This window comes from Perca fluviatilis, chromosome 13 (assembly GCF_010015445.1).
Source record: "Perca fluviatilis chromosome 13, GENO_Pfluv_1.0, whole genome shotgun sequence".
Taxonomy (NCBI): Eukaryota; Metazoa; Chordata; class Actinopteri; order Perciformes; family Percidae; genus Perca; species Perca fluviatilis.
The window spans coordinates 28,218,756-28,232,252 of NC_053124.1; the positions used below are offsets into that span (position 1 = coordinate 28,218,756).

The window sequence follows — 13,497 nt, forward strand, 5'->3', positions numbered from 1 at the left end:
TTAATTACACACACAAACATATCCTTTACCATGAAGATTTTAAATTCCACATAGCGACATACTCAACATTTTGTCAACTCCTAATAAAGAAATTTAAAACATTTCTCGTTTTTGCTTGTGCTTGTTGCTTCATGACTATTTCATGTTATAATTACAGACCCTTTCCAAAAAATTTGAATATCATGGAAAAGTTTATTTATTTCCATAATTCCATTCAAAATGTTAAACTTCCATAGATTATAGATTCAGGGCCCACAACTTAAACGATTTCAAGTATTTACTTGTTTATTTGTACATAATTTGGGATTCCAGCTCACAAAACCCACGAAAACAGGATTTCAAAAAATTAGAATACTGTGAAGAAATCAGCCCAAATTTTACAGGGCATGAATGTTTTAAACAGAGTTACACACTACTCATCCGGGAGATGGGCTACAACTGTCGGGTTCCTCGGGTCAAACCGCTTCTGAGCCTGAGCCAACGTAGGAAGCGTCTCAACTGGGCCAAGGAGAAGGAGGACTGGACTGTTGGCCAGTGGTCCAAGGTCCTCTGTTCCGATGAAAGTAAAGTGTGCCTTTCATCTGGGAATCAAGGTCCAAGGGTTTGGAGGAAGACGGGTGAGGAACAGAACCCAAGCTGCTTGAGGTCCAGTGTGAAATCTCCACAGTCAGTCATGATTTGGGGTGCAATGTCCAGTGCAGGTGTTGGTAAACTCTGCTTTCTTAAATCCAAGGTCACTGCATCAGTCTACCAGAAAGTTTTAGAGGACTTCACGATTCCTTCTGCTGAGGATCTGTATGGAGATGCAGATTTCATCTTCCAGCAGGACCTGGCCCCCGGCCCATACCGCCAGAAGCACCAAAACCTGGTTTGATGCCCATGCCATCACAGTGCTTGACTGGCCAGCCAACTCGCCGGACCTAAACCCCATTGAGAATCTATGGGGTATATACAAGAGGAAAATGAGGGGCACCAGACCCAAAAAAAAAAAAGAGCTGACAGCAAGCATCAAGGAAATCTGGGCTTCCATAACTCCCAGGCAATGCCACAGGCTGATTGGCTCTAATGCCACGGGCACATCGAGGCAGTGATTAAGGCAAAGGGATTCCCTACCAAGTATTGAAGATTGACGTATCGTTTTGAAAGTACCATATTTTGATTGATTTGATTTGATGTGATCCTAATTTCTTTTTTTCTGCAAAAACTGAGAAGTACATGGTGATTTCTTGACAGTATTCTAATTTTTTGAAATCCTGTTTTCGTGGGTTTTATGAGCTGAAAGCCCAAATTATGTACAAATAAACAACTAAATACTTGAAATCGTTTAAGTTGCGGGCCCTGAATCTATAATCTATGGGAGTTTAATGTTTTGAATGGAATTATGGAAATAAATAAACTTTTCCATGACATTCTAATTTTTTGGAAAGGGTCTGTATACTCATGATTTCTAAAGCAAGTTTTTTAGGGGCTTTAATATAACAGTTTGTTGTAGGAATCTTATCATTTCAGGGATTGTTTAACTGGAGATGTGAATAGTTCACGTCACAGCATTTACTGCTTACAGTCCCATTTGAAGTAACTCACTGTGTGCAGGATGGGTTTGCAAATCAGAAGTTTATGTCCGCTAGCATAGAGTCCATAAAGATGTTGTCCAGAGCTGAAACCAATATGCATATCTAGATAGAGTACAAATAGAGTTATATAGTGAGTATATGAACTGAATGTTTGAGTATACAAACCTATAATACAGAAAGGATATTAATCACACACAAAAACTGTTTAACTGGAGATGTGAAGAGTTTACTGCTTTACCAGGATGTGTTTGTAAATCAGGTCTCTGGATTCAGTTTCTCAGAGAGCTCAGAGCTTTTGTGAGGAGCTGTAAGGAAAAAGCCACTGTTACTGAGCTGCCTTTAATAAACAGAGGATGATGCAGCCTGTCCAGAGGCTGGTCGTTCAGATGAACTCTGCAGATCCACCAAAAGGTGTTCAGTATTTCCAGCCTCTGAAACAGGTTTAGCATCTGATGTTTTATCCAGAACCAAGAGACATGCTCCATCTGTCACAATCAATGAGCTGACTCAACAACTTGAATGTGACATTAGCAACCAGCAGCCTCCAACCCCAAGAGCTTTTTATATCTGCTTCTATACATATGTTTTTGTCTTTGTGAAGCACTTTGGTGCAAAGTTGTTTGCTTTTAAGGTGCTATATGAATGAAATTAAACCTCAACTTCCCCTTTCAGTTTTTATTTCATTTTATTGATCATTTATGTTTAGCCAATTCTCTCTATTTGAGGAAAGGTTAGTGAAGTTATTTTGATACACCGAATCCAGAGTCCATGCAAGAAATTAAATCTGCTACTCACCTTGTGGAGGGCGTTTGGCTGAAACAAGAAGAGAAGACAAATCATTTCAGTTGTCACAGTTGGAAATTAAAGCTATAGTGTGTAGTTTCTGTTGCCGCCCCCCATGAGGAATTCTAAGTAATGACAACACTACTGTTGGCGCATCCACATGATACAAGCCTTCCGTGATTGCGCACGCGCCCACCCCTCCTCCACGTAGTTGCTAGTAGCCAAGAAGGACACGGAGGATTAAAAAAACCTGATGATTCAGAAGAGGTCATTAACTTCACTGGAGTTTCTGCGCGGCGGACGACACAATCTTCTGAACATAGCCATACTGAGAAATACAGAGAGAGTTGTGTGGAGCTGATAGTCTTAATTAGCTTTGTAGCAACTCATCTGGCAATGGCTTGAATGTAACGGACGTTCATTAATATCAAAAAGTTATGTACTAAAGCTATAACATAAATGATAATTAACATTTGTCACCTTTTCCCACTGAATCTGATCTCCTCTATCAATCATTCTCCTACTAACATTAAAAAAGTATATTTTACCCTTCTACTCTTCACCTACTACATTTATAATCATCATCATCATTATCATCATCATCATCATCACCAACAACATCATACTACAGTCTCTGTTGGTTGCTTTACAATAGTTTGTTTTAACTTTTTAACTTAAAGTAAAAAAAGAGTTCTTTAGTATCTCACCTCTCTTCTTTTTGTAAAAAAAGAATCCAGTGGCAGTTCCGAAGACGACAGAAAGATGTACCAGCAAGATATACCAGAGGCGAAGACGAAGACGAAGACGTAGAAGACGACAGCAAGAACAGGCACTCCAGCAGTGATGGGAATGGTCCTGTCAGAAGGCTTCCCTGTTAAACAAAAAACAATGTTTACAACCATATAGACAAAGAAGTATTGAACAGATCTATCTATTTATTAACACCTGTACACACATTACTTATGAACCAATTACATGTTGGTTTGTCCTGCAACAGGGGGAGTGCATTGGTTTAAAAACTAAAACAAAAAAAATGACTGACTTATTCCATAATAAACCAAAAGACAAAAGTTAATCCAACAAAAACACACTTTTGTTTAGAGCCTCACTTTGGTGAGCGACATATATTTGTACCTGTTGGCCGAACCATCATGATAGTGCTGACTCTCGCAGGAACAGAGTAAAACATGGAGGAAGCTGTTGGTTAGCTGTTAACTGCTCTGTGAAATGGTGTAGTTACAGTTATACAGTCAATTGTACAAATGTGTCTGTAAAATAGCTGACGGAGCTAGCCCACTAACTGGCAATTGAGGCTTTTGGATGTGTGTGTATGTGTTAGTATGGCCACAGATATCAAACAGTAGGCTTACACACAGCATCAGAAAGGTGACAAATCAATAAATCATGAACTTCAGGACAACTGAAGTAACCTAAACACATCTTTCAGTCACTTCCTATTCCAGTCTTACCTCTGTTGGTCCTGATCTCTGCTTTGTCCAGGTTGGTGACGATGTCGTCCTCCACACCAGAGAGCTGAAACACACAGTCGTACCTCCTCCAGTCTTCAGCTGGGACTGATGAAAGGTCCAGGTCAACACTCATCTGGAAGGATCCATCGTGGTTGGGGAGGATCTCTCCGAGGTCCACGTCCTCATGAAGCTCCTCTCCATCTTTCCTCCAGAACATCATGGCTCTGTCAGGGTAGAAACCTGTAGCGTGGCAGCTGACTGGAGAGGAGGGAGACTTCTGGAGGAGAGACACTGAGGGAAGATCTGCAGAGAGAGAGAGAGAGAGAAAGAGAGAGAGAGAGAGAGAGAGAGAGAGAGAGAGAGAGAGAGGTCAAACGTGAAAGGAAAGATAACGGAAAAAGAAAAATGAAGAAAAATACAATAGGAAATTGTTAACAGAAGGTGTGAAAATTCTTCCAAGTAAAATAAAGAAGTAAATAAACACCAAACAACAAGACTAAGAGTTTAAAGCCATGCTAGCAGCTCTGAGGTTGTTCTGATGTACAGCGACGCTTTGAGCTAATTTTAGCAGCATGTTGATGTTTGGCAGGTTATAATCTCAGTTCTGCAGGTTAGCATTCTAATATTTCCTCATTAGTGCTAAACCTAAAGTACAGCTGAGGCTGAGAGAATGTCATTAGTTTTGCAGGTATTTGGTCATAAATCAAATAGCTGGATAAACAGAAGGATTTGACCTGATGATGGCGTTAGCTGAAAAGTCAGAGGTTCAAAGTTTTTACAATTGATTCTCTGGGGACCATGAATATATGTACAGTATTTTACAGCCATCCAGTCAGTCTGTAACAAGCTGAAGGACAAACGGACCAACTGACAGACCACCTGTCAATGCAGTTAAACTTACTCACCGTATGCTAACTGTGCACTGGCTATCATTGGCTATTGATAGAAAGTAATGTCAGAGCACTCTAACTTGTCAGTCTCTACTGATTGAGGAGGGCTAGATCAAATCTTACCACCACAGAAAACAGCCAAAAAGAAGGTGATGTCAGACTGATTGGAGTGATAATAAAATGTCAGTTCAGTCTGAGCAGACTGTATGAACATTGTTGTGTTCATGAAACTACATCAGGAAATGTGATTCTACCTTTTCTCAGCAGAGAGCTCTTGCTGTAGTTCACATACATCTTCAGCCATTCAGGACAAATCTCAGTGAGGTAAATCTCAATGCGTTTTATTCTAGATATGTCAGCATCCCATCTTTGTTTGATGATGACAGCTTCTGGTTTCAGAGCGATCCATGTCTCTGTCTTCAGGTCCAATGCTAGGAAGTCTTCTCCATCATAACCATACTGAGTAAAACCATTGACCTCTCCAGTCTCATCGTCCCACTCACAGCCATTCATCCTCTGGAGAATGTGGACACCTGAGATACAGAGACTGGAATTATAATAATGCATGATACTACAACTACTACTACTACAACTACTACTTCTACTAATCATAGTAATAATAACAATAATAATAATAGACAGTGTCACTGCCTCATCCTTATTGCACAACTTTTACTTCTTGGATTACAACAACAGGACAAAGTGGGTCAGCTGCAGTTTTTAGAGGTTACCGTACAGATCCACTTGTCCGTGTGACGCTTCTGTCACGTCGCGCTCCACTCTATTCCTATGGGTGACGTCAAGCGACTTCAACGTGCACGCAAAGCATTCTGGGAAGGCGGCACTACATTTGAGAAAATGTAGCGCGTCAAAAAGCTGGCCGATGCCCAGCTTTATGCAAATGAATCCGTTGAACGCGACGCGACTATCCAATAGAAGTAGAGCACAGAGGAGACGGGGAGAACGTGGGATCCTTTTTCTGCTAGACGTTGCAAACATTGAGGAAAAACTGATTGTACAAATGAGGGGACGCCACGAGACAGTCGTGTCGCAAAAGTGGATCTGTACCGTTAGTTGCTCTCCACTGACTGCAAAACTCCAGTGCATGATGGGAAACAGCCAGGTTTCCCCTGATCTAAAAGCTCATTGACTCAGACGTTTGACCATCAGACTTTGAATTTATTAGTCTGATTTTGTGAGATGAAAGTTTTCTTTGTAAACAGAATATTTATTCTTTACATGATGAAAAGTTTAAGAACTAGACAGGCTGGTAACGTTAATTCAAATTATTCCAGACAGTATCAAATCTTAAATTTTATATTTTAAGAATTATACAGACAGATGTTAGAGCCCTCAGTCTCATTATCTGACAGGTCAGTGAAGGAAATAAAGGATGTCTTGTATTACTGCTTTTCCTCTTCCTGTGTATGTGAAGATATTTTGACTATGTATTGATGTTTTGAATTTCATTATCTCAAAGTGGAAATGAGTTTGGGTCACTTTAATATACAATTAAGATGTACAACAGTTTAGCAGTAAATAGTGAAATATTACCTCCAGTTTGGTTGAAGCTCTGCTTCATGTCATTAATCCAGGCTTTGAAGTTAGGCAGACTCTCAAGACACTCTTTAGTGTACATTTCCCAATACTTAGGGTTGTTTTCTAAAAATGTTTTCACCCAGTCCTGTCTCGGTTCTGCTATCTTTTTGTTGCTGTCGCAGTAACCCACCAGAAGTTCATCAATCACTGCAGCAACCACAAGCTCTGACATGTTTGGGACTCCAGAAGATCCAGTGACGAAAAACTTGAGTGAGTGTTTCACTGCAGGACAAACAAAGTTTAGAGTCAGTATAGACGCATATAATTATCAACCTGATCTCACAGAATTCGGTAAAATGGGCACGGACCCTTAACTCAAAATCCGTGGCAGTTTCACGGAATTGCAACAAAATCCGTTAAACTGTCACGGAATAATTCCGTTAAATGAACACGGATCGCCAACGGATCGCCAAATTCCGTGATGGGCCCACGGAAGAATTCCGTGTAATGAACACGGATCGCCGAAAACGAAATACGGGCTTACGTGACACGCGGATCACCGGAAAAAACCCGTGGGTGGGCTTACGGTTCCGTGACACGCAACAAGAACGGGACGGTTGGGTTCAGGAAAAGGTCGTGGGTGGGCTTACGGTTCCGTGCCACACGCGGGACACGCTTAAAAAAATAAATAAATAAAAACACAACCGACAAACGCCACACGCGGGACGCGAACTCCGCTCTCCTGAGTGAAAGTCCTGTGGGGGGGTCCCCCCAAGTGTGGAAAAAAAAAAAAGGTGTGTTCCCAAAAAAAAACAAAATTTAAAGTAAAGTAAATGTTTAAAATGTGATCTTACCTGGAGATGAGACGTGACAGAAGAGAAGCAACAACAGGAACTTGTTCATCTTGTTTTGATAAAGACGTGTCTGAGGACCGAGCTGGTTCTGTTCTGTATTCTGGGTTTTTCTCCGAGGAGGGAGGGTCTCTGGTCTGATGAGAGGTGGGCGGGTGGCGATATTAAGAATCCCACTATGGCCACGCCAAGACCGCTAAGACCATTGGCTAAGACTAAGACCATAGACGGCTAAGACAGACCAAAGACCCGCCAAGGCGTCCATGTTTACGCAAGATAACGTAACCCCATTTGTTCAGGTCCCCTGACCAATCGGCTATCCTAACCTTAACCACTCGAGGTCAGATTATGGATGTATTAAGATCAAATGCCTAACCCCAGCCAGAGCCATGTCTTTCTCTATCACTCTGACCCCAGCCAATCGAGCTGCTTCGTAGGGAGGGTCTTGGCGTGGATTCTTTTTTCTTTTTTTTTTTTTTATAAAACTATTAAATCTTTATGTTACAAACAGTAAGAACAAGCAAACAGTCATTAATACAGAAAAAACATTAGTCAAGAGCAGAGCCAGGGGGAGTTTCAAATATATACATTCAAAATAGAGCATAACTGAATGGTTTTAGTAGCTTTCTTATTTTTTGAATCATAGATGGTTTTGATGTAGGCTACTGTTCCGTTTCCTTACCAAAAGCAATAAAAGAAGGTTTAGAGTTACGAAATTTGGCTTTATGAATTCATGATATTTCCCTAAAATGATCAATAAGTTAATTAGGTATATTTCTTTCTGTTTTTTACTTTTGTTGTCATGGAAACCAAACATCTTTCCACAACAAAGAAAAATGAGAGACAAGTTTATCAGTAATGTATCGGGATAGATCTTTCCAGAAAGTGATGGTGTGGGGACATGGCCAGAACAGGTGCACCATTGTTTCTGGACATATTCCACATAAAGAACAGTTAACACATATGTCAAGCTTAAACCTAAGGAGATACTCCTTAGCAGGATATTTATGTTTTTTTTTAAAAAATTTTTTTTTTTTTTTTTGTAAAAAATTTTTTCACATGGAAGTATTTGTAAGGAAGGTTCCATATATTCCCACAATTCAGCTTGTCAACAAAGTTAGACCAATAGGGAACAACATTAGGGGTGCTGGTGACATCTCTCTGGAATAAAGCTAAAATTTTACGATTATTATTCCTCGTTGTGGTAGCGAAACATATTACCAACTGAGGTCAACTTAGGGTCCAAAGCTGGTAAGCAAAATGTTTTTTTCAGTCCCTTTTAAGAGAGTTACAATACCAGATGGGAAGGCATCCATAACAATTGCAAACTCTCTTGGGGTGATTGGAATGCCAAAAGTATGAAGGAATTCTGAATAATTCAGCAATGATCCATAATCATTTAATAGTTGGGATACTAGAATTATGTTATTATCGAACCAAGTTTTATAAAATAAAGATTTATTCTTGAATTTAATAAGCCGATTATTCCAGATGAAGCATCTATGTGAGGAGAAATTATGTTTGTAGATTAACGACCATGCTAAGAGCATTTGTTTGTGGAATTTAGATAAGATTAAGGGAATTTTTTCTATTTTATAATCACACAAAGACCACCAACCTTAGAGAAAATATAGTTAGGTATAAAATTCCATGTAGATGTGGGATTTTTTTAGAAAATGCTTTATCCATTTTATTTTAAAAGTATTATTAAGGGTTGTAAAATCAAGAAAGTTTAGACCACCACGTTCAAAGGTGTTCATAATAACATATTTTTTTCACATAATGCGTCTGGTTTTTCCAAATAAAATTGAAAAGTAATTTATCAATGGAATTACAGAGCTTTTTGTTGACAAACAATGGGATAGCTGCATATGTGAGTCGGGATAAACCTTCTGCCTTTGTCAACAATACTCGTCCTTTCAAGGATAAATCTCTCTGCAGCCACTGATTAAGCTTTTCCTTTGTCTTATCACTAATCAAATTAAAGTTTACAGAGCACCTCTATGATTGTGTAAAAGCCTGATAAAACTCTGTAGAGAGGCCATCAACTCCAGGAGATTTGTAAGTTTTACAATGTTGAATTGCAAATGGGTCATCGCAGAGTTTCCTATCATCTTGAGAGATTGGTGTGACGATAAGAGGGTTCAAGAATGTAGTGGTTGATTGATGTCAATATTTCAATTTGTATACATTTCTATAGAAGTCCGAACAGAAATAAAATATGCTCTTCGGATTATCAGTTACAGTATCGTTAATATTAAATTGCTGGATTAAATTGAATTTCCCATGATATCTTTCTAAGTCGAAAAAATAGGCAGAGTTCTGTTCCCCTTCAATCCACTTTTTTCTTGACCTAAAGGCACAGTTTGCTTTGTTGGAGTAAATCTAATTTAGTTTAAGTTGTTCCGAAATTAAAGTTAGACTTTCTTCTTCTTCTGATATATCTGCAGGGTCCTTCTGGTATAAAGAAATTATTTTAAAGACCAAACTTTCTTCCTCCAATTTATGATTTTTGGATAAGATACTAACATTATTCCTCAAATATTGGCCAGTTTTAAATTTCAGAAGTTCACAATTTCTAACAAAAGCATCCTCAGACTTCCTTTATTACAATCTGGCAATGAGTGGATCACAGAGCCAGCCTTAAATACTGCAGGAGGTTGATTAGGGAATGAGCTTCACCTGGAGCCACCTGCCAGCTAAGCCACGGCCACAGCAATCAGCACAGGAGGGAGAACATGAGTGAAAAAAAAACAAAAACACACAGAACAAGAAGCAGCACAGGCTGCCATGATGACATTTAGAAAATTACCATATAAAGTTTTGTGTTGTGTTATAAAAGCGAACTGTTTAGTTTCCAGTAAGCATTTCTACATCTGGTAGAGGGGGGCAGAGTGCAAGGGGATAAAGATGGAGACTGCATTATGATCTGTTAATGGGGTTGTGATGATATTAACTGATATTTTATCAATACTCAAATGATCAGAAACTAACCAATAGTCCAATCGTGAACGTCTGGTGGCACTTCTATTACTCCAAGTTAAAGCATTTATGTTAGGATTGTTAAACCTCCATACATCAATCAAGTTAAATTTTTGCATAAATCATTTTAAGTTTTCTTTTACTGCAGTGGAAACACGTGGAGGCCAACAGTCAATGTTGTGATCTAATATGTTGAAATCCCCCCCTATTACTATACCTGAATTTGGAAAGTTATTAAGGGTATTTTGTATATGCTTCTCTAAAGTTTCAAGCATTATTTCATTCTCATTAGAATTATAGCCATATATGTTAATAACTATCAAAGTAAAGTTTTCAGTGGTTAACACTTGAAAAATAAAATGACCTGATGTATCACTGACAGATGAAAGAATATATGAAAATATATATATATATATAGGAAAATTATATTTTAGAGCACCAGCAGAATGTTCAGACCCATGAGCCTGCCACAGATCATTTCCCCATGGGATCTCCATAATCTACTACTGAATGGGACTCTTGAATGAAATAGAAATCATAATTGTGCTGTTGACAAACATAATAACACCTTGCACTTAACAATATTCCTTATCCCCCTGGCATTGAGAGTAATGATAGATAAAGACGTATTAACAACAACAGATAGAACAATGTAAGAAGTAAAGTTAGACTTAACCTTACTGTAAGGAACTGCACCATTTTAACTTAAATAAAAAGTGCATTGTGAAACTAAGTAAAGCAATGAAAACTAAGGAGGTACTTAGATTCTCAGTCGACAAATTAACACATACCAGTTATTAGCAATGAATAGACATAAAGGGCTAGCCTCTAGGACATTGCAAACATTTGACTGGATGTAATAGATGTTGTCTTGTAAACATATTTAGTTGAGTGTCATTAATGTGCTCATCAGCCCTTAGACAAACATTTTAAAAATAAAGTGTTTCTCAGAACAGATAGAGAAACATACACACAGTGAATGAAAAGCATTTGGGTTATTATAGCTTAACTGGGCTTAAGGCACATGTTGGCAGGTGTGGCGTTTACCACTTTCAGGTATGTGGAAGCAGCTCAGCCCCGTTGGCAAAGGCTCGACCTCCCACGAAGTAAGCAGCTTTCCCTTGTTCTCGCGCTTTAGCCACCAGTGGCCACAGCTGCATCCTTCGCTCTCTGACTGCTGGGGACAGGTCTTCGGCAAAACGTAGCTTGTTGTTTTGAAGAAAGGCGGACTTCTTTGCAGCTTTCCAGACAGCGTCGCCATATATAGGGGCACCAAACTGTAGAATTATCCCTCGAGGCTGTTCTGAAAGTTTTACAGTTAAACTTTGTGATCGGCACATCACTGGGAGAAGAAGAGAGGAGAATAGGCTAACTGAGACACGTGGCGATGCACACTAGAAAGACATCATGTTGTATCTCAACACAGACATAATACTTGTTAGATTGTGTGTGTTTGGTAACTCTGCAAACCCTTGGTGTTCTCTCAATGAGCTTCATGAGGTAGTCACCTGAAATGGTTTTCACTTCACGGGTGTGCTTTGTCAGGGTTAATTAGTGGAATTTTTTGCCTTATTAATAAAAAAGCAAAGGGTGGCTACTTTGAAGAATCTAAAATATAAGACATGTTTTCAGTTATTTTACACTTTTTTGTTAAGTACATAATTCCATATGTGTTCATTCATAGTTTTGATGCCTTCAGTAAGAATCTATAATGTAAATAGTCATGAAAATAAAAAGGAAACGCATTAAATGAGAAGGTGTGTCCAAACTTTTGGCCTGTACTGTACATGGGGAAATAAATTATAGGTGTGTCCCAGAGCTACACAGGACCAAAATGAACATTACATTTTGAAACACCAATAAAAAAGGAATTTAAAAAAAGACTGAATTACTTGTCTGATATTATTAAGAATTGGAATAATAATGCATATATCCACCAGCACTGACACAACACTGCCACGGGTGAGTGTGAGGAGTAGGACCCAATGCAGACAACTGGACCGCCCCGAGACAGTTTAGGGATTGATTGTAAAGGTGTACATACATCAGCATACTGGCTAGTCCAAACAGAGGTAGTATAGAGTCCAGAGGTAGCAGGAATGGACAGGGAGGGGTGCAGGGAGGCAACAGGCTCCTGGTAACAGAGGCTGGAAATCAATAGCAAGAAACAACAAAGCATCTATGGTGAGGAGTGAGATGAAAGGAGCCGTCTAAATCTCTGCAGGGCTGAAGAGGACAGTGGGAACAGGTGAGCAGATGGGTGAAGTTCAGGTGACTGGAGGGAAAGGGGTTATTGCAGGACAGAAGGGAGTGGCTGGATGTGGGAGTAAGGGGACTGGGACAGGAGTAAAAGTCAGAGGACATCTGGTGGACAGGTAGACAACCGTGAAGAACGGGTTTGAGGAAGTGGGAATGTTGCTGGAGGGAGGGACAGACAGGTAGAATGGGACAGACACCATTTGGAGCGTGATGTCTGTCAAATCCTGCTGGAGTAATGTTTGCTAAATAAGATCTGTAGAAGATGAGTAGAAGGTAACATGAACACACCACATGCTTTGTCTCCTTTGTGGTGCAGGGAATGTCTTCCCCCAAAGATCCATTTCAAAAAGGAAGAAGATTCTCGCTCACTCTTTCCACCTCTGCATTCTCGGTCCCAGGGACCTTTCTCAAGACACGTTCAGAAAGGTCCCTGGGACTAACCTCCATCGACCGACCAAATAAACCAAATGCACAGGTAAAAGATGGATTTTTTTTGTAGTAATTTTTTTTTTATTACATTTTGTAATAATTTATTTGTAATAATTTATTTAAAATCCCATTTAATAATTTATACTCTTTATTGATCCCCAGTGGGGAAATTACAATGTACACTCTGTCTGTCAGAACACACTACACACAGGCCTAAAATACACACACATGATCAGGTCCTATAAAGAGCTGAAGTCCCGCCCCTCCCGTTTGCCTCCATGGAACCTATCTTCGAAAAAGAAATGGTGGTCAATGGCGAAAGACAAACTTTTATTTTCTGGTCCCGAGTGCCTTGGATTACACATATGTTGTTTTTCAAAATAAAACATTATTTTACATGTCAAGAGTGTCAAAGTTTGTCGCAAGATAGTTCATTAAAATGCTATGGGAAAATACGTAATTAGACGGACTACAAGTCCAAGTCGCTTACCAGACGTCACCACATTGTCCCTGCTGGCGAGTACGGAACCGACCAAAACTCCCTTTGAGTAGCTGCGGCTCTCGACATGACCCAATTTATAATAGTTTTCACCTCTTTTGATACTTCTGCCTTCGTTTTGGAAGAAGACGGTAAAGCTCGACAAGGAGACAGCCATATTTCTCTGGTGACGTATATTGTTCGAGACGAGAGATGTAGTTCACTAAGCAATCTCACACAAAA

General features: G+C 39.5%; 2 protein-coding genes across 2 annotated transcripts in view; both read right to left on the reverse strand.

Moving 5' to 3' along the window:
* Positions 1 to 1,395: 1,395 nt before the first annotated feature.
* The window catches only part of LOC120571311, a 177,523-nt gene continuing 165,421 nt past the window's right edge, over positions 1,396 to 13,497 (reverse strand). The window contains exons 8-11 of the mRNA XM_039820192.1: positions 3,065 to 3,228; positions 2,370 to 2,387; positions 1,813 to 1,879; positions 1,396 to 1,676 (exon numbers count right to left, since the gene is read on the reverse strand). Of these exons, the coding sequence (XP_039676126.1) occupies positions 1,844 to 1,879; positions 2,370 to 2,387; positions 3,065 to 3,228 (218 nt within the window). The 3' untranslated portion in view covers positions 1,396 to 1,676; positions 1,813 to 1,843. The remainder of the gene's footprint in view (positions 1,677 to 1,812; positions 1,880 to 2,369; positions 2,388 to 3,064; positions 3,229 to 13,497) is intronic.
* Positions 3,786 to 7,259, reverse strand: LOC120571322 (major histocompatibility complex class I-related gene protein-like). The gene is made up of 4 exons (XM_039820206.1): positions 7,110 to 7,259; positions 6,271 to 6,537; positions 4,971 to 5,249; positions 3,786 to 4,129 (listed from the first exon to the last, which is right to left on the reverse strand). Exons 1-4 carry the CDS (start codon positions 7,156 to 7,158, stop codon positions 3,801 to 3,803), a joined length of 924 nt encoding a protein of 307 aa, XP_039676140.1. The 5' UTR covers positions 7,159 to 7,259; the 3' UTR covers positions 3,786 to 3,800.

What these genes read in the sequence shown, in the direction of transcription:
- LOC120571322 (XM_039820206.1), bottom strand. Translation starts at nt 7,158, where the DNA reads ATGAACAAGTTCCTGTTGTTGCTTCTCTTCTGTCACGTCTCATCTCCA. An exon ending in GAGCTTCAACCAAACTGGAG is followed by an intron (nt 5,250 to 6,270) that starts GTAATATTTCAC and finishes TCTGTATCTCAG; the next exon opens with GTGTCCACATTCTCCAGAGG. An exon ending in GAGCTCTCTGCTGAGAAAAG is followed by an intron (nt 4,130 to 4,970) that starts GTAGAATCACAT and finishes CTCTCTCTGCAG; the next exon opens with ATCTTCCCTCAGTGTCTCTC.